This window comes from Odocoileus virginianus, chromosome 27 (genome assembly GCF_023699985.2).
Source record: "Odocoileus virginianus isolate 20LAN1187 ecotype Illinois chromosome 27, Ovbor_1.2, whole genome shotgun sequence".
NCBI classification, from domain to species: Eukaryota; Metazoa; Chordata; class Mammalia; order Artiodactyla; family Cervidae; genus Odocoileus; species Odocoileus virginianus.
In genome coordinates, this window is record NC_069700.1 from 38,426,576 (window position 1) to 38,454,336 (window position 27,761).

General features: G+C 40.0%; 1 protein-coding gene across 4 annotated transcripts in view; it reads right to left on the reverse strand.

Annotated features, from left to right (window-relative positions):
* The window catches only part of HMGCLL1 (3-hydroxy-3-methylglutaryl-CoA lyase like 1), a 183,032-nt gene extending 155,758 nt beyond the window's left edge, over positions 1-27,274 (reverse strand). For 2 of the 4 annotated variants that reach the window (XM_020878263.2, XM_020878262.2), the window contains exon 1: positions 26,996-27,274. In XM_020878263.2, the coding sequence (XP_020733922.1) occupies positions 26,996-27,103 (108 nt within the window). In that variant the 5' untranslated portion in view covers positions 27,104-27,274. Of the gene's footprint in view, positions 1-21,500; positions 21,571-25,782; positions 25,884-26,995 lie in introns of those variants that run through there. The other 2 variants (XM_070456698.1, XM_070456699.1) reach the window with 2 other exon arrangements.
* Positions 27,275-27,761: the final 487 nt, after the last annotated feature.

Genomic DNA, 27,761 nt, shown 5'->3' on the forward strand with positions numbered 1-27,761 from the left:
AAACATCATGCTCATGCTTGGTCAATCAGTCGTGTCCAGCTCTTTGTGACCCCATGGACTGTAGCCCACAGGCTCCTCTGTTCATGGGATTCTCCAGGCAAGAATACTGTATTGGGTCCCCATTTCCTCCCCCAGGGGATCTTCCTGACCATACTGCTGGGGATCACACCCATACTACTGTGTCTCCTGAAATGGCGGATAGCTTCTCTTCCACTGAGCCATCTGCAAAGCCAAGCTGAAATCTAGTCCTGCTTAAATGCCCTCCATACACCAGGGTAGGATTGTTATTGTTCAGTCACTAAGTCATGTCTGACTCTTTGCAGCCCCATGGACTGCAGCATGCCAGGCTTCCCTGTCATTCACCATCTCCCACAGCTTGCTCAAATTCATGTCCATTGAGTCAGTGATGCCATCCAACCTTCTCGTCCTCTGTCATCCCCTTCTCCTCCTGCCTTCAGTCTTTCCCAGCATCAGGGTCTTTTCTAATGAGTTGGCTCTTCACATCAGGTGGCCAAAGTACTGAAGCATCAGCTTCAGCATCAGTCCTTCCAATGAATATTCAGGACTGATTTCCTTTAGGATGGAAAGCTTTGATCTCCTGGCAGTCCAAGGGATTCTCAAGAGTCTTCTCCAACACCACAGTTCAAAAGCATCAATTCTTCACTGCTCAGCCTTCTTTATGGTCCAACTCCCATATCCATATACATGATTACTGGAAAAGCCATAGCTTTAACTAGGTGGACATTTGTCAGAAATGAAATGTCTCTGCTTTTTAATATGCTGTTTAGTTTTGTCATAGCTTTTCTTCTGAGGAGTAAGTGTGTCTTTTAGTTTCATGGCTGGAGTCACCATCTGCAGTGATTTTGGAGCCCCCCAAAATAAAGTTTCTCACTGTTTCCACTGTTTCCCTATCTATTTGCCATGAAGTGACGGGACCAGATGCCATGATCTTAGTTTTTTAATCCTGAATTTTAAGCCAGCTTTTTAAATTCTCTCGCCTTCATCAAGAGGTTCTTTAATTCCTCTTTGCTTTCTGCCATAAGGGTGGTGTCATCTGCATATCCGAGGTTATTGATATTTCTCCTGGCAATTTTGATTCCAGATTGTGCCTCATCCAGCCCAGTATTTTGCACAGTGTACTCTGCATATAAGTTAAATAAGCAGGGTGACAACATACAGCCTTGACGTACTCCTTTCCCAATTTGGAACCAGTCCATTGTTTCAAGTCAGGTGCTAACTGTTGCTGTTTCTCAGGAAGCAGGTAAGGTAGTCTGGTATTCTCATCTCTTGAAGAATTTTCCACAGCTTGTTGTGATCCACACAGTCAAAAGCTTTTGTGTTGTCAATGTAGCAGAAGTAGATGTTTTTCTGGAATTCTCTTGCTTTTTCGATGATCCAACAGATGTTGGCAATTTGATCTCTGGTTCCTTTGCCTTTTCTAAATGCAGCTTGTGCATCTGGAAGCACAAATAAAACCTTGTGTGCACAGGACCCAGGAGAAAGGAGCAGTGACCGTATAAGAGACCAAGCCAGACTTGCCTGTGAGGGTCCAGGAGTCTCTGGTGGAACTGTGGGTCAACAGTGGCCTGACTCAGGGTCGGGGGCACTGAACACAACAGTCCTGGGAGCCACTTAAGCCCTTTAGAAGGAGGTTGCTATTCCCTACCTTACCCAGTTTGGTCTCAGGCCAAACTACAGGGAGGGAATATAGCCCCACCCATCTGCAGAAAATTGGATTAAGGATTTATCAAGCACGGTCTTGCTCACCAGAGCAAGATCCAGTTTTACCCACTGCCAGTCCCTCCCAGCAGGAAGCTTCCACAAGTTTCTTATCCTTATTCATCAAAGGGCAGATAGAATGAAAACCACAGATACAGAAAACTAAGCAAACTGATCACATGGATCACAGCCTTGTCTAACTCAATGCAACCATGAGCCCTGCTGTGTGGGGCCACCCAAGACGGATGGGTCATGGTGGAGAGTTCTGACAAAACATGGTCCACTGGAGAGGGAATGGCAAACCATTTCAGTATTCTTGCCCTGAGGCCCCCATGAACAATATGAAAAGGCAAAAAGATAGGACACTGAAAGATGAACTCCCCAGGTCAGTAGGTGCCCAATATGCTACTGGAGATCAGTGGAGAAATAACTCCAGAAAGAATGAAGGGATGGAGCCAAAGTGGAAGCAGTGCCCAGTTGAGGATGTGACTGGTGATGAAAGTGAAGTCTGATGCTGTGAAAACAATATTGCATTGGAACCTGGAATATTAGGTCCATGAAGCAAGGTAAATGAGCAGTGGTCAAACAGGAGATGGCAAGAGTGAACATCAACATTTTAGGAATCAGTGAACTAAGATGGATCAGAATGGGTGAATTTAATTCAGATGACCATCACATCTAGCACTGTGGATAAGAATTTCTTAGAAGAAATAAAGCAGCTCTCATAGTCAACAAAAAGAGTCCAAAACGCGGTACTTGGGTGTAATCTCAAAAATGATAGAATGGTCTCTGTTCCCAAGAAAACCAATGGTTTTCCAAGCCAAACCATTCAATATCACAGTAATCTAAGTCTATGCCCCAAGCACTAATGCTAAAGAAGCTGAAGTTGAATGGTTCTATGAAGACTTACAAGACCTTCTAGAACTGACACCCATTAAAAATGTCCTTTTCATCATAGAGGATTGGAATGCAAAGTAAAAAGTCAAGAGATACCTGGAGTAACAGGTAAATTTTCCCTTGGAGTACAAAATGAAGCAGAGCAAAGGATAACAGCATTTTGCCAAGAGAATGCAGTGGTCACAGCAAACACCCTCTTCCAACAACACAAGAGACAACTCTACACATGCACATCACCAGATGGACAACACCAAAATCTAATTGATTATATTCTTTGCAGCCGAAGATGGAGAAGCTCTATACAGTCAGCAAAAACAAGACCGGGAGCTGACTGTGACTCAGATCATGAACTCCTCATTGCCAAATTCAGACATAAATTGAAGAAAGTAGGGAAAATCACTAACTAAGCCATTCATTTATGACCAAATCAAATCTCCTACAATTATACATTGGAAGTGACAAATAGATTCAAGGGATTAGATCCGATAGAGTGCCTGAAAAACTATGGATGGAGGTTCATGACACTGTATAGGAGGTGGTGAGCACAACCATCCCCAAGAAAAAGAGGGGTAGGGTGAACTCAATAAATTATGTTGCCTGAATAGAGCACAGCTGGTCTCCATACTGTATTCGACAGAACTTCATATCCTTAAGACTGTGCTTAATTCTTTCCACAACCTTCTATTCTCAAGTTGAGCAAGGGAGCAACGGGATTCTTAGATAAAAGTGTAACCTGTTGGAGTCAGTCTAAAACACCCATGCCTCACTCAGGATCCGGCTGGCCCTCATCTAAAGACACAGAGAATTTAGAAAAGGTCTGCAAAGTGATCAGAATAGCAGCTTACAGAAAGAGTGAGAGGGTTGAAAGCACTGGGAATATTTAGCTTTGAGTATAGAAACTGATGGGCAACTTTCTAACTTGCTTCTTACTTTGTTGGGTGACCTTACAAAGACGAGTGTCTCTGTTGCTTTTTATTTAACACAGGAATTAATTGAAACAGTAGGTTTAATATGAAGATGAGATTTTTTTCTGAAAGTGAGGGCTGTGATTAAATACTGGGACACGGATTGCTAGATACATGCATTAACACTGTCTTAAAAGTAAGGTGGCTGTACATCCTTTCTGGTTTGAGATTGTCCTGACATAGACCTGATACCTGGGGGAAATTAATTCTATCCCCTTTTACTTTAATGTGCCCCGGTTTTGACCATATAATGTGATCCTCTCATTCCAATTTCCCTGCAAGTTAACCTTGAAGAAATATAGACAATTATACACCACAGCCCTCCTCCCTCCACAGAGTACATAGTTTTCACAGTGAAGATCAAGGTTTCCATCTCCCCCTGCATGTAATTCTCATGTGACCATGATGACCAAGAACTATATCCCAGTACATGGACCCCTCTCCCTGAGACTAAGCCTTATACAGTCTCTGTGCTACTATAGAACATTTCCCCAGGCAGCGCAAAATAAATAAGAGCCTAGTTCTCAACTTTGCATCCTCAAGATCTGCTTCTTGAGTCTTCTTTAAAAATGTTCTATCCCTCAATGGGTCTGCTGTCCTCAGATATATCCAAATGGTGGCTTCTTCTCAAATCTCATGAGAATGTGGCTGCCATGATCCTGGTCCATGATCTGGCAGGACTCTAACCTTGGTTATCTCTCTGTCAGGACCACACGTGGAGGGAAAGCTGAACCATACGGGGCAGGTGGGCATTCCCATCTCTTTCACCTGCCAGTGGAACCAGCCCCAAGAGATACTCTAGCAATCTAGGGCCTCCTTAGGTTTGGACTTCTCAGAACCACTTGGTGAAATGATTGTCCTCCGGGAGTGCCAGTCTAAAGACCCAGATGTTCACCAAGACTGGCCAGGAGGAGAAGCAGGAGAGGTATTTAAGTGGAATTTCTATGGGACTTTTTCTTCCAAGCCTTATCGAGAAGCAAACACTATATCTACAATCCTCCGTTTCATCTGACCAGTTAGTTTGTCCTTGAATATGCCCAATTAGATGTACATGGTTTTATCATCCAGAAAAAGATCCCACCTAGAGCTGTGACAGGAATATCGAATGCCTGGCAGAGCTGGCCATGTAAACGCCCTGCCAGCCTTACATCTGGGGGACCATTCGAGTGAACTCCGGACAGTGGGACAAAGCAAAGCTGTCACTTCACTGCAAAGTGGTAAGAAGTGCCTGGGCCTTTCCCCTGGTCTCTCTCCCCTTCCTCTAAATGGCAAGGACCAGGACTTGCCCAGGGTCCGGTACTCAAGAATTGGCCTTGCAATGGAGGGGACGTGGATGAGATTCCTGATCAGGGAACTAAGACCCACATGCCTAAGAGCAACTAAGACTATGCGCTATCACTGAGCCAGTGAACTTGGGAGCCCATGCGCCACAACTAGAGTTGTCTGCCACAAGGCAGAGACCCCACATGACGCAACCAAAATCCCACATGCTGCAGTCAATGCCTGATACAGCAGCAACAAATGAAAATGTTTTTGAAAAATAAATGGCAATGACCTAGAGCAGGGTGGGGCCGCAGGAAGAAGGACTTTGGGTCACTGAATGGCCAAATTACCCACCCTGGACTTGAGGAGAGACCATTTGTGATGATTTCGAGGTGGGGAAAGGTGGAGTTGTGCATTGCAGTGTTTATGCATCCTGGCTCATGAAACACAATTCTTAGACTCTGAACCTTGAGTAGAGATGGAGCTTTGTGTTTGCATACACCAAGATTAAAGGACTTTGAAGAGATTTCTGGGAAGGATGACTGGGTAGGGGTGGGGGTGGAGCCAGCACTAGCTTCTAAACCCTGCCTTGTCTTCTCTCTAACTTTTCCAGAAGCTCAAATATCTAGCGTCAAGAAGAAAAACTTGTATTCAGAGGAAACTTGATTTCGTTTTCAAAGACAAACATGAGTCTTTGGGGGAGGCATAAACTAGCTTTCATCCTCTGTCATCTATCAGAGAATTTTATGCATTCATTCATTCATCCCTTTATACCCTAACCCATTCATTCATCCTTTTATCTTCTAATTCATTCATTCTTTCCCTTATTCACTCATTCATTCATCTCTTTATTCACTAACTCATTTATTTGCAGCTGGGAGTAGGGAACGATGAGTAGGCAAGAGGCATGAGCAGGAAGACGTGATTGCAAAAAATAATTTAAAGAAATGCTGTCTCCACACATTATGAACCAATCAGCATCAAACTGCTCAAGTTAAACCCCTCATTTGATCAAAGCCCTGGATCTCCATTTCCCAAACTAAGAGCTTTCTTAGTTAGGACTTTAAAGCAGAGCCAATATAATCAGAGTAAGACTGTAAAGGTGTAATAGCAGAATGCCTTTCCAACTCTGAGACATGAATTCCAGTGGCTCGAAATAACAAGACATCATCACTGTCCATTACTGTTCCAAAAAACAAGTGATTATGTGAATCTGTGTTATGTGAATCTCATCTTCTGTATCACGTGATACCTCTAAGCTGTTCTGTCCAAATTCCAAGTCCAGCTTTTTCTAGGTTCTGCTGTGATCTGTAGTTCACTCTATTAAGTCTCTTCCATAATCTCTCCATGCCATGTTATACACACACACCTTCCCTGCTCCTTCCCTCCTTCAAATCCAAAAAACTTCATTTGATCACCTCTTAATCATTTGCCTGAAAAGTAAACCCTCCTGCCTATTATTGTTTCCTTCCAGATGCTGCTGGGGAATGGCTCCCCACAGACCTCACCGAACATTCCATCATGGTCAATTGGCTGGGCAGACTGTAAGTCCAGTCCTCCAAAGCTTTTAAGCTCTTTCTTTCCAAGAAAACTCAGAGCTAACACCATTGTTTCCTCACAAAAACAGCTAACATCTGCAGACTGGAACATCAAAACAAAGAAAAAAAAATCTGTGCAGGGTTCTGCTGATGTTGGATACGAACTTTCTCAGCCATTTTAGGCAATAAATCAATGTTCTTCTTTTCAATTTCTATTGAAAAATAAACCATACTGGCTGATTTTCAATTTCTCCTCAGAGGAATAGTTAACAAACAGGTTACATGCAATGACTAATTAGTCCTTCTGCCTTCCAGCTAAGCAAACTCAGCTTGTATTTGGAAATAGAATCTCTTAACAAAATTCATCAGGTTGCTCAAAGAATGTTTAATTTTATTCTGTATTTAAACAGTTCGTTTCAGCTTCATTACTTTCATCGATAGATACAGTGGTATAGCTCAACAAACTGCTTATTCTAAACTAATAATGTACAATGTTTATTAGAGTTATTAATTCCAGGACTTTCCTGGTGATCCAGTTGTTAAGATGTTGCCTTCCAATGCATGAGACATGGGTTCGATCCCTGGTTGGGGAGGCTAGGATCTCACATGCCTCACAGCCAAAATGACAAAACACAACAGAAGCAACATTGTAACAAATTCAATAAAGACTTTAAAAATAGTCCACACCAAAAAAAATCCTAAAAAAAAAAAAAAGAATTATTAACATCCCAAACTTTATATTGACAAATTTGAATATAATTACCATATTATCTTATAAAAATCACTTTTAAAACTTTTATCTTAGTTGTTCTACAATCTCAGTTAATGTATATTCCATTTTAGAAATAAGAAAGTAATGCCCCTCTAATAAAGATGGAGCCAAATCCCTCTTATTCCAGCTGTTTCCTGTATAGATCATAATGGCCTTTAGTCATTTCTTTATTTTAGACAATTCCTTTGGATCAGTGTTTCTCAAACTTTAATGTGCCTACAAACCCCTGTAGAGCTTGTTAACAGTTTCTCGGGCCCATCTCCAGAGACTATGATTCACTGGGTCAGGCTGGGTCAATGAATTTGCATTTCTAACCAGCTCACAAATGATGGCCATGCTGCTGATCCAAGGACTAAAATTTGAGAACTTCTGCTGTATCTTAAGCTAACTTTTAAAAAACTGCAATAATTAACTGTGAAACAGACTCACAGACTGGAAGAGGGATGGATTGTGAGTTTGGGATTTGCAAATACAAACTATTTATATATAAGATAGATAAACAAGGTCCATCTTAAGATAGATAAACAAGGTCCATGGCTTAAAATGGTCATTGGAAAACTTGAGATAATATACTGAAACCTCAAGGACTCTCGAGGGGGACAACAGAGGCTAAGCAATCAAAGTAGGCAAGAAGAAAAGAGCACTGTGAACAATTCTACATACATATACACAGTGACAGGATTCCCTTGCATCAGGTGAACTTCCACTTCTTTTTCTTAACAAGCTGCACTGACTTAGGACCTAAAGTATTAATATAATATCAAATAGAAGTGGTTACAATAAAGCATCACTACTTTGTTTCTGATCTGAAAGAGAATCATTAACATTTTACCTTTAGGTGTGATATTTGTTGTAATTTTTAAATTAATTTTTATCAGAATACTGTTTCCCAATAGAACTGGAAAGACTAGAGAGCTCTTCAAGAAAATTAGACAGATATCAAGGAAACATTTGATGCAAAGATAGGCACAATTAAAGACAGAAATGGTATGGGCCTGACAAAAACAGAAGATATTAAGAAGAGGTGGCAAGAATACACAGAACTGTACAAAAAAGGTCTTAATGACCCAGAAGTCAAGTGGACATTAGGAAGCATCACTACTAACAAAGCTAGTGGAGGTGATAAAATTCCAGTTGAGCTATTTCAAATCTTAAAAGATGATGCTGTGAAAGTGCTGCACTCAATAAGCTAACAAATTTGGAAAACTCAGCAGTGGCCACAGGACTGAAAAAGGTCAGTTTTCATTTCAATTCCAAAGAAGGGTAATGGCAAAGAATGTTCAAATGCCAAAGAATGTACTGCACAACTGCACCCATTTCACATGCCAGTAAGGCCATGCCCGAAATCCTCCAAGCTAGCCTTCAACAATATATGAGCTGAGAATTTCCAGATGTACAAGCTAGATGTAGAAAAGGCAGAGGAACCAGAGATCAAATTGCCAACATCCATCCACTAGATCATAGAAAAAGCAAGATAATTTCAAAAAAACTTGCTTCATTGAATACACTAAAGCCATTGACTGTGTGGATCACCACAAACTGTGGAAAATTCTTAAAGAGATGGGAATATCAGATCACCTTTCCTGCCTCCTGAGAAGTCTGTATGGAGGTCAAGAAGCAATAGTTAGAACTGCACATGGAATAACAGACTAGTTCCAAATCTGGAAAGGAGTACTTCAAGGCTGTATATTGTCACCCTGTTTATTTAACTTCTATGCAGAGTACATCATGTGAAATGCCAGGCAGGATGAAGCAGAAGGTGGAATCAAGATTGCTGTGAGAAATATCAATAACCTCAGATATGCAGATGACACCACCTTTATGGCAGAAAGCAAAGAGGAAGTAAAGAACCTCTTGATGAAAGTGAAAGAGGAGGGTAAAAAAGCTGGTTTAAAATTCAACATTCAAAAAACTAAGATCATGGCATCCAGTCCCATCACTTCATGGCAAATAGATGGGGAAAAATACTGAAACAGTGAGAGACTTTATTTTCTTGGGCTCCAAAATCACTGTGGACAGTGACTGCAGATGTGAAAAAGACACTTGCTCATTGGAAGGTAAGCTGTGACCAACCTAGACAGCATATGAAAACACAGAGATGTTACTTTGCTGACAAAGCTCCACTTACTCAAAGCTATGGTTTTTCCAGTAGTCATGTATGGATGTGAGAGTTGGATCATAAAGAAGGCTGAGCACTGAAGAATTTATGCTTTTGAACTTTGCTGTTGGAGAAGACTCTTGAGAGTCCCTTGCATTGCAAGGAGATCCAACCGGTCAATCCTAAAGGAAATCAGTCCTGAATATTCATTGGAAGGACTGATGCTGAAGCTTCAATACTTTGGCCACCTGATGGAAAGAGCCTACTCATGGGAAAAGACCCTGATGCTAGGAAAGACAGAAGGCAGGAGGAGAAGGGGATGACAGAGGACGAGACGCTTGGATGGCATCACCGACTCAGTGGACATGAGTTTAAGCAAGCTCTGGGAGATGGTGCAGGACAGAGAAGCCTGGTGTGCTGCAGTCCATGCGGTCACACACAGTTGGACATGACTGAGTGGCTGAACAACAACTGGTTGCTTTACAATCCTTTCAAAACGTGTGCTCCATTGCTAAGTTGTGGCCAACTCTTTTGACCCCATGGACTAGAACCTGCCAGGCTCCTTCTGCGCATGGGATTTTCCAGGCAAGAATACTTGGGTGGGTTGCCATTTCCTCCTCCAGGGGATATTCCTGACCCAGGAATTGAACCTGCATCTCCTGCGTCTCCTACATTGTCAAGCAGAATTTTTTGCCACTGCACCACCTGGGAAGCCCTTCACAATGAATACATATGTCAAATAATCACACTGTACTCTTTAAATATCTCACAATTTTATCTGTCAATTATACCTCAATAAAGATAAAAAAAGAAGAAAGGAAGCAGGTGTTAATCCCATTTTACAAATGGAGAAAAAAATAAGATTATTCTATCCTAATGAATGTCTTTTCCTACATGCCCACTTTTCAGGGGCCCCTTTCAGCTATTATCATGTCAATCAATCAATACCATATCAATCTCATACAGAGTGTCCTCAGCTGCCCTAGGTCTGAATTTCCCTGAGTGCTGTATTTCCAATACTTATGCTTTGATATGTCCCTGTTCACATAACAGTAATAAAAATATACTTACTTTTATTCATAGACATAAATCTACCTCCTTGAAGATCTCCATCCGTTCCCTCTCAAACATGTTTGGATGTGGATGGTGTCTATTTCAATGAGCATACACGCATGCAAATTTGATAAGTACACATATATTTACAAGAAGTTCATGAGCCATAGATGTTTGCACTCATAAAAACTGGAGCAACTAAAATTTATCAACATTAGAAAGTATTCAAATTTTTCACTACTAATAATAAATTATAGTGTTCTAGGAAAGGATTGATAATTTTTAGCAAGAACTTTTAAGCCAAATGGATAAAATACAACACACTCTATAAATCAAATATACTTATGATCAGCCTCGAGAGTAATACAAATAACAAAACTGTACAAGAATATGTTTAGTTTTTCTGATTTTTCAATTCCTGTGAATTTTATGGTATGTGAGTTTCATATGTTTTACTAATGGTGGCGGTTTAGTTGCTAAGTCGTGTCCGACTCTTGCAATTCCATGGACCTTTGCCCACCAGGCTCTCTGTCCATGGGATTCTCCAGGCAACAATACTGGAGTGGTTTGTCATTTCCTTCTCCGGTTTTACTAACAATTAGGCACAAATTCAATTTTTTCATGCATTTTTCCTCCTGGAAATTAATAAGATACCATTTTATAGCATGTCTCAGTTCACTTTAGTCATTTTAAACTTTCTGAAATGTTCTCAGAACAGATTTGTGGTTGCCAAAGGGGAAAGGGTTGGGGGAGGATGGAGTGGGAGGCTGGGGTTAGCAGATATAAGCTACTTTATATAGAAAGGACAAACAAGACCCTACTGTAAAGCACAAGAAACTATATTCAATATCCTGTGATAAGCCACAATGGAGAAGAATATAAAGATTGTATCTGAATATATCTGAATCACTTTGCAGTACAGCAGAAATTAACATAACATTGTAAGTTAACTATACTTTAATAAAAAATAAAATAGAGTTCTCAGTATTCATTTTTTATTGTCTCCACTAGTTAACAGAAAATGCCTCCAACAACATTATGAATCTGAAAACAAAAGAAGGTTATTATATGTAGTTTGAGTAGTTTAATCAAGTTTTATATGTGGCTTCATTAAAAATAGCTAAATAGTAGTTCACACAAATTGAATGACGGAGATCATATTTGTCTTCTCCTTCCCAAGGCTGAGAAGGAGTTGCTTGTCATCTTTCATTCTCACTTTTAGGAAAAAGAAAAGTGCATCATCTACCTGGGGACTCTTGCCATCTACATCTAGAGGTGGATGGTGCAGCCTCAATGTCTGCAGCCCCTGCGAACCAAGGCAGCCTCATGGAGAGGGTGAGGGACTGTGGGACTCCTGACCCCTTACCAGTCCGCACGCCGGCCCAGGCTTGAGAAACGCTGAGCAGTAATGCAAGGATGGCAAAACTGCAGGAAAGTCCGCAGTGAGTGTATAACTCCAACTCCAGTGTTCAATCCTAACATGGCTGGCTCTGGTTCCTGAGCTGCTCAGAGTGAGTTTCTCAAATGGGAGATACTGATATCCTTCTACGTAAGAGCACATCCTGGGTACAGAACACCTGCTTTGTCATTATTTTTCTTTCTCATCTGTAGTCTTTTTGTTCTGTGATCCATTGTGCGCAACTTGTTTCATGATCTTTACTTCTACGCTTTTGACAGAAAGTTATTGTTGTCCAGGCTTCAAACCACCCATGAATTATTAATAAAAAATTGTATGAACCTCACAAGAGCACTTCAGCACATTTTAGATCACTGAGACTTTTTAAAAAGTTAATTTACTGCGTTGTAGTGCAACTTTTCACTACACACTATGGTTTCGGATGGCCACTCAGAAAAAAATAAAGATCCAGTGGTTGCAATAAAGTAAATAGATTTTCCCAACAGAAGCTATCCAGGGTCTTTCAGTATGTATATGAAATCTGCATACACAATATGTGGTATGTATGCAACAATACTTCTTAAAAATATCTGACCTTTTGGATAGGACTGTACGTGTCCACTTGAGCAACTTACTAAAAAACTAAGGGTATATGTCGCAGAAATACCCTCTAAAACCATTAACCTAGGCTCACGAGTAAGAAAAATGTGGCTGGTAGGTCAGAGTGAAGGAAGATCCTGAAAGGTCACAAAAATCCATGGAATCATCATAAAACATCTTAATAACTTGTCTCTGAAGAAGAGTGATTCATTCAGGTCCATACACCTCAGGCTTTAAATGAACTCAGGCTCAAAATAAACTATAGTTCAAAGCTAAGCTGTATCATTCTAAGCCATTTGCAACCAACTGCAGTGATAGATAAATCTAGAACTTTACAAGTTGTTAAAAGAAAACATGTTGCAAAAAATGAGTACAAAGTAATTTTCCTATAATTGAAATTCCTAGTGTCCAATCAACTGACATGACATAGTGAAGAAATACAGGCTTTGGAACCTGACATAGATTCAAACCCAGTGTTTTTACCTGGTATTTGACCTGGAAAAAATATTCACTTTCTTTCCTCATATGAAAAGTGAAAATAACAGAATTTTCTTTGCAGAACTGTAAGAATTCAGAAATTATGTAAAGCCTTTACCAAACTGCTGATAAACAGAGGTTGGCGCCTAAAGTCCATCAACAGACCAATGGATAAAGAACATGTGGTACATATATACAATGGAATATTACTCAGCCATAAAAACATATGAATTAATGCCATCTGAGGAAGCATGGATGGACCTAGAGATTATTATACCAAGTGAAGTCAGTCAGACAGACAAATATCATATGATATCACTTATATGTGGAATCTAAAATATGACACAAATAAACTTATTTATGAAAGAGAAACAGACTCACAGAAAGAGAACAGATATGTGGTTGCCAAGCAGGGTGGTGGAGGGATGGAGCAGGAGTTTGGGGTGAGCAGATTTAAACTATTATATACAGAGTGGACAAACAAGAGCCTGCTATATAGCATGGGGAATCATACTCACTCTCCTGGGATCAACTCTAATGGAAAAGAACACAAAAAAGAATGTATGATTGAGTGAGTGAAAGTCGCTCAGTCGTGTCCGGCTCTTTGTGACCCCATGGACTATACAGTCCATGGAATTCTCCAGGCCAGAATACTGGGCTGGGTAACCTTTCCCTTCTCCAGGGGATCTTCCCAACCCAGGGATCGAACCAAGGTCTCCTGCATTGCAGGCAGATTCTTTACCAGCTGAGCCACAAGGGAAGCCCCTAAGAATGTATACATATATGTATAACTGAGTCATGTTGCTGTACACAACATTGTAAATCAACTATACTCCAATAATTTTTTTAAAAAAAGAGTGGTTGGTAGTATCATCATCATTATCATCATATAAGTTTCTAAACTCCTGTTAATAATATTCTATTAACAATTAGCATAATATGTCTCTGATGTATTCTTAAAATTAAATATATTCTTAAAATTGCCCTATGCAATAAGTTAGTTGCAAATTTAGCACAAGTAAGTTAAAATAATACTCCTGCCCCTAAATAACACTTTAAAAAAAAATTGAAACAAATGACTGACATTTTATTTAGCAAGTTATCACTATGGCATTCCCATCGAGAGGTCTATCTATATACATGCTTTCAAGAGCAAATAGATTTAAGAGATCCAGCTCTCCAGAGATGAGTGTTTATGCAAGCTTCTGTTCCATTTCCTTTAACTCAAGTTTTTCCTTTCAATATTTTCTAGAGCATACATTCAGCAGAATTATATTAAATTAAATATTAAAATCTTCTCATACGAGAATGGAAACTAAGTGATACCAGACATTCGTGAGTGAACCCCCGAATCACTTCATCTGTTTCTCCATAGGTCCTGCATATGCCTTTTAAACCCAGCCCTAAAACATGGCCAAAGAGAATTCCAAATGGCCCTGAGCTTTTATCTGTGACTGGGTCCACACCTCCCTGTAGAATGCAAGGCTTGAAATGTGACATAGCATTTAAAACTCAGAGAAGCCTCAGCCCTTAAATAAAAATTCTCAAAAAGTAGAAATTGTGTCTAACTAAAATAAGATTCATATTTTGACTTCAACATTCAGCTATAATTGGTTTCTATTTCACAGTGAAACACAGATCAAGGAAAGAATTTTTTAAAAAGTGGATGCCAGACTCTGCACACCCAGTGGGTTACAGATGTACAAACGCAGTGACAGAGAGACCCTCCACTTCCTTCAGGATCCAAAATCACGTGGAAGAAAACCTCAGGAGGAAAGATGTCTGAAAGATACATTTCTCTGGGGTTTCCTGCCTCCTTGCTTGTCAAGCTTCCCAGACTCCATCGGTTGTTAATAAAGTTCACTGAAAAGACTTTCTGAAAGGCTGATTTCACAGGGTGAAACATACTAAAGGTGTTTTTCCTGTAGTTGAAGTTTCCCTTCATGTGCACTTCACAAATCCATGGAAGCATAACTTGGAAAGAAACAAGCGTAAGGAGACATTTGATCATCAGTGGGATACTCAGCACCACCACTGAATCCAAAACCCGGGCCCACAGCTCACAACCTGCAACAGAGAAGCTGTTTCACCCTGAGGGTGTCATTATTCCCTGCATGTCTCTATTCCTTCTCTTGTAAAGTGGGATGACAAAAAGATGCGTTCTTCTTCACTGTGTGAACTAACCCAGTAAAAACCTAGACGTGGAAAGTGAAGGAAGAACTAGATTCTACTCCTTCTGACCTTTAAATGACAGCCATGAAAGAAAAGAAATAGATGCTCAAACTTCCAAAATGAATACGTGAATTTTAAAACATTCTTGTCCAATATAAAAAAAAAAATTGTGATTGAAAGTTACTTACTCTGGTTTATAATAACAATATCTTCGATATAATTAAACACATCTTTTATGCCAGTCATAAAGTCAGTGAATTTGGCTAAAACTACCTGAGTTTACACTATGAATGTATTTTTAGCACATGCAAACTATATTATTCTGTAAATATTTACCAGAATTTAAGTATTTAAGTCTTCTGGATAATAGAAAAGGTAAATGTAGTTTCACCTTTTAGAAAATCTCAGTCTATTCCAAATATTACATATTTACTAGAGGGATGTTTCCATCTATTTGATCATCTTTGATGGGGAACAGAGCTTTGATGCAGAAAACAAACATGGGTTCACTGAGTGCTACTTAAGAGTTGGGGTTGGCAGGGGCAGAAATGAAGGACACAGAAAAAGACATTTAAGGAAAGCTTCATCACTAGTAGAAGGTGAGTGTCCATCTTCAAATCAAGGGTGAAAAAAATAATAAAGCAGTTTATAAGATTAGGAGCCTTTATTATTTTTTCTTGTAAAAGAGTAAATAGATATATGAAAGATGAGCTAATTTTTAAGATTAAAAAAAGGGAAGATAAACTGGATGTCTGAGGCAGCTAAGGATATGAGGAAGAATACAAATCCTGTTAATTCATCTGTTTTTATCTTTTGTGTAGTCTTGACAAAATAAAACATTTCCAGAGGTTAATACGGCTCATCTGTGTAGCAGTCAATTTGAATCTCCAACTTAGTCTAACAATCGTGAGACCAGGAAACCACGTTCATGTGTTGATTTTACTGTGAGGTCTTCAAGCAGGCTGGACAATCACTTTCAAATCAGAATTGCTGCTAAAAATTATATTCTCCACATATATGAATTTGCTTGATCTCTTTTAAATACCATCTGCTCCATAAGCGTAACACATCAAATTATATGTTGATGAGGGAAAATCAAAAGAAATAAAAATAAAAGCTAAGCTTAGAAGAGGAAAATGAGGAAAGGAGAGAGGGTCAGGGAAAGTTGCAGCCCAGAGTGAATAAGCAGAAAGGAAGCCAGAAGACTTGGAGGAGCTCAGAGCTAATGAAAAAAGCAAGAACACTGGATGGGGGGAGGGAAGGATGAGAAAGCCAGCTGGAAGGCGAGAAGCAAAGAAGAGGGAAGCCAACAGAAATCCAAAGACAAAGTATTGGAGAAGGAAGGGAACAGGAAATTTATTGGAAACCAAGCTGTTTTTCCTTTTGTATCCAATGCAGTTCTATTCCAGGCAGAACTCTATTCTCCCCCTCAGAGAGGGGAAAAGGGAAGTCAAAACTCATAGGAGTCCGCAGGCTGGAGCCAGGAGCTCTCCAACGACAGACTGGAGCAAACACAAGCCAACAGCAGACCCTCTAAAGCAGAGACTGGGACAGAGGAGCAGCATCACCCAGCCCAGCATTTCCCCAAAGACAGCTGAAGCAAAGGACAGCAAGCACTGCTACTGAATAGAATTTCTAGCACATTTAATAAATGCCTCAGTCGACTCCTCTCACCAGCAAGGTCAGCAAACACTGGTAGACTGTGAAAACCGGGGGCTCTGGAACCTCAACTGCCTGAATTCACCTCCCAGATCACTAACTGAGCAGGTCATGTAACCTGTGCCTCAGTTACTGTATCTACCAAAAAGATTGTTATGAGGATTACATGAGTTATTGCATGTCACGGAGTTAGGCAGTGTCCAGTGCCTGTTAAATATGAATCAGGAATGAATCCAGGCAAAGCAAAAGATAAGATTGTAAAGAAGAGGTTAATAAAAAGAAGAAATTACTGTTACCAACTTCACACACGTTAAGTGGAAAGGTCCAAAATAATCTTACATCAATAGAGATAAAATGTAATAAAGGTACTATTCCACTTAATCACTCATTTATTCAGTCATTCATTTAACAAAGTTTATTGAACTACATCATACATAAAAGGGAGTAAATAATAGTATACTGTTTCTGTAAAGACAGATACTTAAGTTAGGCATAATAATAATTTTCATGTTTAAAAAATATCTTCTATATCTTTCCCAATTTTAACTTAGAGTGAAAACCAGTGTAAGTCAGTTTCTCTGTAAAATCTTATTTTTTAATGAAGCAGACAACTCTTTATTCATTTTTTAAACTTTAAATTGTTTTTCTATACAAACTTTAATCTATAAGATTAATAAGTTCTAGGAATCTAAGGTATAGCCTCATGATAGTTAATAACATTATACGCTTGAAAGTTGTTAAGAGGGTAGATCTTAAACAATTCACCACGAAAAAAGTAACAGTGATTTCTTTTAATTAATTAAATGATTAAGTATGGGATACGATACAGATATTAGGCAAAACTATGGTAATCATTTTGTAATATATGCATATCAAATCTGTACACCTTAAACTTATAATGTTTGATGTCAACTATATCTCAATAAAGCTGGAAAAATAAACTCATAAGTTATTAGTGTCAATAGTTTGCATATTATCTCGAATGTAACCACTTCAAAAGCTTTATAACATGGTAAATGAACATATTTTTTACAATTCAAATTATGTTGCAAAATTAGTGCTTTTTATATTTCCACTGTCTTACTGTTAGTCTTTCAATTAGCTTCTCCAGAACAAACTTCTCACTGAGAACCAGAAAATCTGGTGAGAGTGCGTGCTAAGTATCTTCAGTTTTGTTCGACTCTTTGCGACCCTATGAACCATAGCCCACCAGGCTCTACTGTCCATGGAATTTTCCAGACAAGAATACTGGAGTGGGTTGCCATTCCCTTCTCCAGGGGATCTTCCTGACCCAGGGATTGGACCTGTGGCTCCTGCATTAAAGGTGGATTCTTTCCTGCTGAGCCACCAGGGACCAGAAAATCTGGTGAAAATTAGTGAAAAACTGCTTTTGATAGCCTTAGGGGCTTCCAGGGGTAGGTTCACTTCAGTGGCCAAGATATCATGCAGAAGAAAAACATAAAGTGATTAAGGCTAATTTTCAGCATGACTTTTTCCCTTGGGGCATTCACCAATTCTAATGTAATTAGGTGAAAAGCTAGGATGAGCATCAGAGCTCCCAGAAGCCTGAGAGGCTGAGGAGGAAATATTTTTGAGTTCAGATCCCAAAAGGAGAAGACATTCTGGTAAACACTCTAGGGCTTTAGTCAGAACCCTGACGGATGACAAGATAAAAATTAGGATGACAAGAGAAGCCCTCACAAATGAAGTAGGTCCAGCCTTGAATCAGCTAAATATATGATTGCCTTAAGATAAGCTACGCTTGCGACTGAACAACAACAAAAGCTACCTTTGCACTAATTGCCTGCTAGAAGCAAAAGATAATTCTTCCTGCACCCCACACCCATCAGGACTATTGTTCAGTTGCTCAGTCATGTCCAACTCTTTGCGACCCCATGGACTGCAGCATGCCAGGCTTCCCCATCCTTTACTATCTCTTGGAGTTTGTTCAAACTCAAGTCCATTGAGTCGATGATGCCATCCAACCACCTCATCCTCTGTCGCCCCCTTCTCCTCCTGCCCTCAATCTTTCCCAGCATCAGGGTCTTTTCCAATGAGTCACCTTTCACATCAGGTGCTCAACTAAAGCTTCAGCATCCGTCCTTCCAATCAATATTCAATGTTGACTTCCTTCAGGATGGACTGGTTGGATCTCCTTGCAGTCCAAGGGACTCTCAAGAGTCTTTTCCAGCACCACAGTTCAAAAGCATCAATTCTTCAGCGATCAGCCTTCTTTATGGTCCAACTCTCACAATCGTACATGACTACTGGAAAAACCATAGGTTTGACTATACAGACCTTTGTCAGCAAACTGATGTCTCTGCTTTTTAATACACTGTCTAGGTTTGTCATAGCTTTTCTTTAAAGGAGCAAGCATCTTTTAATTTCATGGCTGCAGTCACTGTTCACAGTGATTTTGGAGCCCAGTGAAATAAAGTCTGTCACTGTTTCCTTTTTTTCCTATACCTTTTTGCCATGAAGTGATGGGACCAGATGCCATAATCTTAGTTTTCTGAATGTTGAGTTTTAAGCCAGCTTTTTTACTCCCCCCTTTCACCTTCATCAAGAGGCTCTTTAGTTTCTCTTTGCTTTCTGTCAGAAGGGTGGTGTCATCTGCATATCTGAGGTTATTGGTATTTCTCCAGGCACCCATCAGAATGACTATAATCAAAATGACAAGAAATAAGTGTTGGTGTTGTTGGTGAGGATGTGGAGAAAAGCGAAATCTTGTGCACTGGTGATGAAAATGTGAATTGGTGCAGCCACTATAGAAAACATTTTTGAGTATGAAGGTTCCTCAAAAAGTGAGAAATAAAACTAACATATGGTTCAACAATTCTACTTCTAAGTGTTTATCCCAAGGATAGGAAATCATTATCTCAAATAGATATCTTCACTCCCATGTTCACTGCAGCATTACTTACAATAGCCAAGAGGTGAAAACAACCCACGTGTCCACTGATGGACAAAGAAAATGTGCTATATATTTTTAAAAAGGTGCATTATTCAATTATAAAAAGAACAAAACCATGACATTTGCTACCAGATGGGACCTAACAGCATTATGTTAAGCAAAGTAAGTCAGACAGAGAAAGACAAAACTGTACTATTTCACTTACACATAGAATCTTAAATAAAGAGAGAGAGAGAGAAAACAGGCTTGTGGTTTCCAAAGCCAGTTTGTAGAGGGTGAGGAAAAAGAGGTGGAGGAACAGTTAATCTTTTCTGGAGAAGGACAGTATGACTGAAAGCCTCAAATTTTGTCTATAATATTTTCATAACAGGTGTCTAACTTAAACTGAAAAGCTAGTAGGCTTTCCAAGAGGGAAGATAAATGAAAGAGACCCACTGAAGATTTGAATATTGGAATGATTTGAGATGAAACTTAAAATAACTGATAAACATTCAAGAATTTTTGATAAGATGGAGAACTGTGGCAGAGAACTAAAAACTGGTTTCAGAAACAAGGCAGAAATGTAGTAATAGAAAAATATAACTAAAAATTAACGATGTAAATTAAATTAGCAGCAAATTAGACAAAGCTAAATTGGGAATTAGTGAAATGGAATATACTTGAGAAAAATATTCAGATCAAAAATGATAAGAAAAGATGAAAAATACAAAAATGAGTATAAGAAATCAATGGGGCACAACAAAATGTTCCAAGATTCTTCAAACTGCAGACCTAAATTGGAGTTGGGGTAAAAAAGAAATAAGCAAAATTTGAAAACAACTGGTTGAAAATTTGCCAAAACACCTAAAAACCAATAAGCATCAAGTCATAGATCCAAGAAGCACTATGAACCACTATCAGATATGAAGAAAACCACCTCCAGACACATCATAGCCATACTGTTGGAAACCAAAGATAACAAGAAGAGAACTGAAGACGGGTTATCATCAAAGGCCCAGAAATGAAGCCAACAGCTGCTTTCTCTCCCATTTGCCCCTGGTTTCCATTTATCTATTAAGAAATCTGCATTTTGTATGGTTGCCATGTCATGTATCCTAATTCTTTATTTGGAACATATCTTTAAACTCAATATTCATTATATTTATGCATATTGTATGCATGTATACATAAATGTAATTTCAAGCAAATAAGAACTGAAAGTATCACCACCAGACTTTTATTAAAGAAAATATTAAAGCAAACACGTTAGGGTAAAGGAGGAATAATTCCAGATAAAGGGATGGATCTTTAGAAAGTAATGAAGAGCAAGGAAATGGGAAATACAAGCATAAATGTAAATGTACATTGACTGTATAAATATATATTCCAAATATAGGATGTAGAGGATGAATTCATACAACAATATATGAAGGCACTAAGAGGAGTTACATTTTTAATATAGAATTGATATGATATTTTAATAAGTCAAGTTTGTATGTTGACACCTTATAGGTAACAACTAACAGTACTGTAGAAACAGTATGCTATCTTCATAGAGGTCCCCTGCGGTTTACAACTTCAAGGATGCTTGGACTGCACCTGGGATCCTGACCGGCCCACCCCTCAGAGCCAGCCCTGGGCACGCCTCACTGCCCCTCGGAACTCCCCCGGAACCCCCCCACCGCCCCCTCCGGGTACCCCCGCCCCCCTTCCAGGTCCCCGCCCCCCGCCGCCCCTCTGGGTCCCGTCCCCCCGCACCCCGCCCGTGTCCCCTCCCCCGACCCCTCCGTGTCCCCCCCGCCCCTCCAGGTCCCCTCACCCTCTCCGGGTCCCCCCACCCCTCCCGCGCGGAGCAGCCCTCGGGCCTTTCCCGGCCGCCCACCGGGAGGGCCACTCCGCCTCGCAGGTGCCCGGAAAGGCCACCAGGCCCGGGGAGGCCGTGACCGCCAGAGCAACCTGGAGCGCTAAGCCTCCGACGTCTGCCTGTCCGTGTCTTACTCTGTGGACGGCGATTGTGTGGCTTTGAAAGACTTCGCCAACTTGCACCAGTCTTCGTGGGGAGAGGGAACATGCTGAGAAATGGATGAAGCTGCAGAACTAAGGAGGTGGCCGAACCGTCCTTCGGGATATCAGGAAACCGGACCCTGATGACGGGAGCATGGGCTGAATGCAATGGAATGTGCGCTACACCTGGAAAAAAGTGTCAGTCAGCCACTACTGGAACTGCACACACCGGCCACTGACAAAAAACGACCCCATGTGGGTGACTTCATTGACACCCACTGCCTGAAAGAGCAGGTGAAATCCATCAAAGACGGGTGAGCACGGAACGAACCGGTGCAAGATGGGGGCCCCGAATCTGGCATGGCAGAGTACCCCTTGATAAACACACCCTGGGAAACACTGCAAGGATAAAGACAGTGAGAGCTAAGCCTTAGGCTGGCTCCCTGGTCACCAGGGGCTGACTTCCCTGGTCACCAAGGTACTGCATGCATGCTTGGATTACCTCCACCTTTTCTGTAAATTGTACTGAAACATCTACTTAAGTTCTTTTCTTAGTATCATTCCTTCAAATAAATTGGTACACCCCCCAAAAAAACAAAACAAAACAAAACAAAACAGTATATAACCACCAAGCTAATGCAGGGGAAAATGAATTTTAAAAATTACATAATTTCAAAGAAGTCATAAAATAAGTAAAAAGGGTGACATAAGGGGCCAAAGAACACCTGAGTCAAACAGAAAACAAGCAATGGGATAGGCTTGTAGTTTGGTTTTTTTTGACAATTCCTTCCCACTGACCCTAAGGTGTTTATTAACAGCTACACACTGTTAACCAAAAAGTATACAGTCACTTTAATCTTTTCACTAAATTTAAACAAAAATATTATATATTCAGGTTAAACTCAAGCGATCCTTTAACACTAAATACTTAGAATCTTAATTTTTGCTCACAGCAAATGTAACTTAAAGGATCAGGATAAAATGTAAAATAACTATAAACTTAATCTCACACAATCTACAATTGTGTCTTTAAAAAACAAACATATTTAAAATGCTGTTTATGATAGAATTTGGATCACTGGAAATTTTATTGCTGTGATAGTGTATTAATATATAAAGAGATTTACTTACTGCTTAAGTCTCTTTATTAATATAGAAAGAAATTTAGTTACTGAATCAAACAAGGACTATTTTACAAGAAAATTTCATTTTAATCAAAACTTGAAACCACCAGGTAAGCCAGCTTCATCATATCCATTTTAACTGAGATGAATAACAAAAAATAAAATAGACCCTAAGCGATAGCTTGAACCACAGAAGGATCAGTTTTGACCTCCTGGCCTATTAAGGAATTCTTCTGAAAAACCAGTGCCATTATTAAAAAAGAGAAACAAAAAAAAGAGAGAGAGAGATCTAAACAATTTTATTATGTTGAGCTGTTGTAGTGTAAGCCTTTAATGCACACTGACTCATTTTATATTTGGTAATAAATTGCTAAGCTCCAAAAGAGTGTATTGGTACTTACACACAAATACAACATTATATTTTACCTTAATAATTTATTGGTAGCAGAAAAAAGTCTAGGTTTTGAACCTTCTATTGACTAGCACAGATTCTTCCAAAACAGAGCACTCTGTCTGTCCCACTTGGCAGCCAAATTATTTCAAAACTTAGGGGTCCTACCCATGACTCCCGCTACCATATTTAGCAGTGGAGAAATGGTTAAGCTCATTTAACAATCTCCAGAATCAATTTTCAACTCTTTCCCCATGAAAGTATGACTAAATTCAATCAGATGAAAAGATGATAAGACACAACCTAAATGTCCATCAACATGTGAATGGATAGAGAAGATATGGTACACAAATATATATACATATACATACGTATGATGGAATATTAGTCAGCCAAGAAATGAATGATAATGAGATTTGCAGAAACACGCATGCAACTAGAGAATCATAATAAGTGAAGAATTAATAAGTCAGAGAGACAAATACCATATGATCTATCACTTATACGTAGAATTTTAAAAATGATACAAATGAAATTATTTACAAAACAAATAAGACTCATAGACATAGAAAACAATTTTACAGATACCAAAGGAAAAGTGGAGCAGCATAAATTAGGAACTTGGAGTTAATAGATACTCACTACTATATATAAAATAGATAAACAAGATCCTACTATATAGTGCAGGGAGCCATAATCAATACCTTGTAATAACCTATAGTGGAAAAGAATACAAAAAAAGAATATGTATGTATATAACTGAATCACTCTTCTGCACACTTGTAAGTAAACATTATACATTATAGTTCAATTTAAAAAAGGTAAAACACAAACAGGAATAATATCCAGCTATCAGCACTAAGACCAAGCTTTATCGACATCCATCTTAACTGTCATTATGTTGGAATTCACATAAAAAAGATGAGCATTGCACTACAATGTGCCAATCATTGTTTCGAACCCTGAAAAGTGCTAAGAAGGAGTTCATGGTCCCCATATACTTGAGATGTTTATGCTCTAGAAGGGTAAACCTCTATTCTTTTGTTCATTCAACAAGAATTCATTGGCCATCAAAAACATTGGACATTTTGTTCACTGCTGAGAATTTTGTGGTGGAATTTTTCCTTACTTTTATGATGCTTACAGTCAGGTAGGGAATTAAACATAAAATGATAACAAAAATAAGTATAGTAATTCATATTATATATAGTGAACAGTGCACTGTGAAATGTAAGATAACAGGAAATGCTTGGCTTGAGAGTCTGAGAAAGTAAAATCTGCATTAAGATCTCAAGGTTAATTAGTTGAAAAGAATCTATCAGAAAGGTAAACAGATAAAGGCCCTGTTTCCAGAGGAAAGATGATTGGAAAACTCAAAGAAGGACACAGTGGCAAGGATAAGAAGACAGCTTAAGACAATGCTGCACAGTTGCCATGAAAATATCATCTGAGCCTTCCAAGAATACATTAAAGGTTTTGCTTGCTATTCACTCTTAAAAGCAATGAGAATTCACAGAAGGTTGTGAAACAAGAGAACAGCATGATACCATTTGAAACAGAGAATATCTCTCAACTAGCTGCAGAAACAATGGGTTGAAGGATGACAAGACTCCAGCAGTGCACTGGAAAGAAAATGCCACTTTAAAATCCATAGCAGTAGTAAGTTGGAAAAGCAGATGGATCTGAGAGACATTCAAGAGGTAAAAACTGCAGGACTTAGTGACACCCTGGATATGACAGAAAAAAAGGAAATGGACTCTTGGTTTGTGCTTCCAGGGCAGCATGAATTGTGATAGCATTCTCTGTGTTAGGAAATTGTAGAAAAGGGCTGCAGTTGGAAGAGAAAGAATGTGAATCTGATTTTGCAAATGTTGAGTCTGAATTGCTTTTGAGATACTCAAGTGATGATGTCAGGTGAGCAGATGGACATCAGGATTGGAGTTTAAGAGACAGAAGGGACTACTAGTCTGGAGGATACAGATACTAATAGTGTCAGATACTGTGAGTGTGGGTAAAAAGTCATGAGAAATCTGAATATCTACCAGACAGACAGAGGCCTCTGAACCAGTCTGGTTCCAGCCTGAGGAACCCAGAGCAAGAGGGCTGAAAGCAGTAAGGATGTTAAAAGGAGAAGCCAGGGAAGGAGGCAAATTGCAGAGTGAAGTGTCAGATATCACTGGGAATTCAACAGGACAAGACCTACATTACAATTCCACAACATTGGAACCACAACAGAATTATGCAAAAAGTGTCACAAGAGCACAGAAAAAGGATACTGACTCTAGAAAGAGAAAAGAGTTGATCAAAAGACGTGATCTTTAAGCTGAGGAATGAATAGGAGTTTCTCAAGCAAATCAGTCCAGGGATAAAAAGGCAATGTTTAGAGAAGGTATAGCCATTTCTCAAAAAGGAAACAAAGCATTTTCATTAGGCTGATGAATATCGCAAAACCCTATTTCCTACATTCCTAGATCAGTCATTCTAGCCATTTTCAATTACCCTGCTTCCAAATCCTAAAAGGGGAAAGCAGACATCCTTACCCAGCAGTCTAGCCTCTGTCATGGTCCCCAAACCCACAAAATCAGAATATGGGGTGGGAGAAGAGAAAACTAATATTAACATGGCAACAGAAGTCACATAAAGTCTCACACTTTTTGACTGAAATGTAAGGATTTCTGATTCTGTAACAGTAAATATGAATGTTTAAAGTTATAATACAAAGATCAAAGGAGAAGACCAAAAAATTGACTAGAAGACATACAAACATATGGGAAGACAAAGACTAATTTTCCTTCTCTTGCACTGTCAGCAACAGTCTTTGAGTTAGATGACCTCGGACATCTTTCAGGTAATGAGAAATCTTTGAAGGAATCCACGAATGCTGAACTCCAGTCTGTAGAACTAAGGTTACAATGTCACACGGTGATACATTGAAGATACACCTTGAATGTAAAACGATAGGAAAACGGAGCCTAATATCAGTATTAGAATAGTTGATTGGCTGATTCATTTCAATGTATGGCAAAAACCGCTACAATATTTTAAGAAAAAAAATTTTTTTAAAAAGACACAAACTCAAACTATGCTTACCCGCTAAACTGTTATATCTAATACAAGTTTGTATTTTGCACATAGATGTATAAAGAATAAATATTTTGTTATATTCAATACAAGTTTGTATTTTGCACATAGATGTATAAAGAATATTTTGCATCCAGCAAAATTTGAAAATTAATAACTAAACCCTCATAGTTTCCTTCCCTTTTCCCACGTTTCAAAATTCACTTAAAAACTACCACTGTTATTTCTCTGTGAAACTTCAAATTGTAAGCTCTTTTAAGAGAAAATCAATCTCTTTACATAGATTTTCTTCATTTACTTGCCATTTCCGGTTGAGAGTGCATTAAATTGCAGGCATGTGGCTTCTATTCACCGGCCCTCATAGCTGTCTTCAAATGGGATTTCAGGCATCACATGGGAATACATTTTGCTCTGAAATCCTTCTGCTATTTACCATCTTCCCCCAGCTTGTTCAAGCGTGTTCAAGCATAAATACATTACAGATAAGGAATGACTTCACCACACCCTGTTCTCCTAGCCTTCTGTGTTGGCTTCCTTCCGTTTTTCTGCCTCACATTTCGACAAATTCTTCGCCTCTGTCACACAATAATAATAAGAGAATTGAAAGGAGAGACTCTGTCCTCAGCCAAGTGCTGCCTATCACATGAAGCATCCTTTCCCAGGGAATCGCAGAGAAGGAACACTTTCCTTCAGACGCCTGCACGCGGCCAAGGGGGGTAATTTTAAGGGTCTCCCCGAGGGGCGGGTCCGCAGGTTCACCCGCGGAGACGGTGGGAACCCTTTTCAGAGGAGAGGCCTTCACGCCGCCGCAGAACCGCCGCAGGAAGGGCCCCGGGCGGGGAGGCGCCGCGGCGGCGGGAGAGGAGGGGACGCCCCGGGCCGCGAGATGGTACCTGCGCGGGCTCGAGCGCCCCTGCCACCGAATCCCCGATCCAGAGATGCTCGCGCAGCAGCTGCTGGTAGCTGAGGCACTGCTTCACCGCGCAGGGCACGTTCCCCATGGCGGGGCCCGGGCGGCCCGGGGAGAGGGGAGCGAGCAGGCAGGGGGCGAGGGACGGGGCCGGCGCCCAGGGACGCTCCGCGTGCGGGCCTCCGAGCGCCTCCCGCGCGCGCTCTGCGCACTGCGGCGGCGCCGCGCGGGACGCCGACGGGCACCTGCGCACACGCGGTCCACCCCGCGCCCCGGGCCCGCCAGTCACAGCCCGGCGCGCGCGTTCCGCACTGTGCGCGCACTCGGGGCTGAGAGCCTTGGCACACACACTGGCTTCTCTTTGGGTTCGGACCCCACAGAAAAAGCAAGGGTTAGGTCTCCACCAAAGGAAGAGCATCTGTGTTTTCTTTGGGGAGTTTGCTCATGCCCATGTATGATTTTTTCCTGCCCTGTGTAGACTTGCCTGGCCTTGAACTCACCTGAGTTTGTCTTCATGAGAGTAAGCTTGACAGATGCACACTGCTATGTTTAAAACAGATAATCAACAAGGACCACCTGTATAGCACAGTAAGCTTTGCCCAATGTTTTGTAATAACCTGAATGGGAAAAGAACTGGAAAAAAAAGAATAGATGCCCGTATATGCATAACTTTGCTGTACCTATGAAACTAACGCAACATTGTTAATCAACTCTATAACTAAAATAAAAATTTAAAAATAAAGATATCA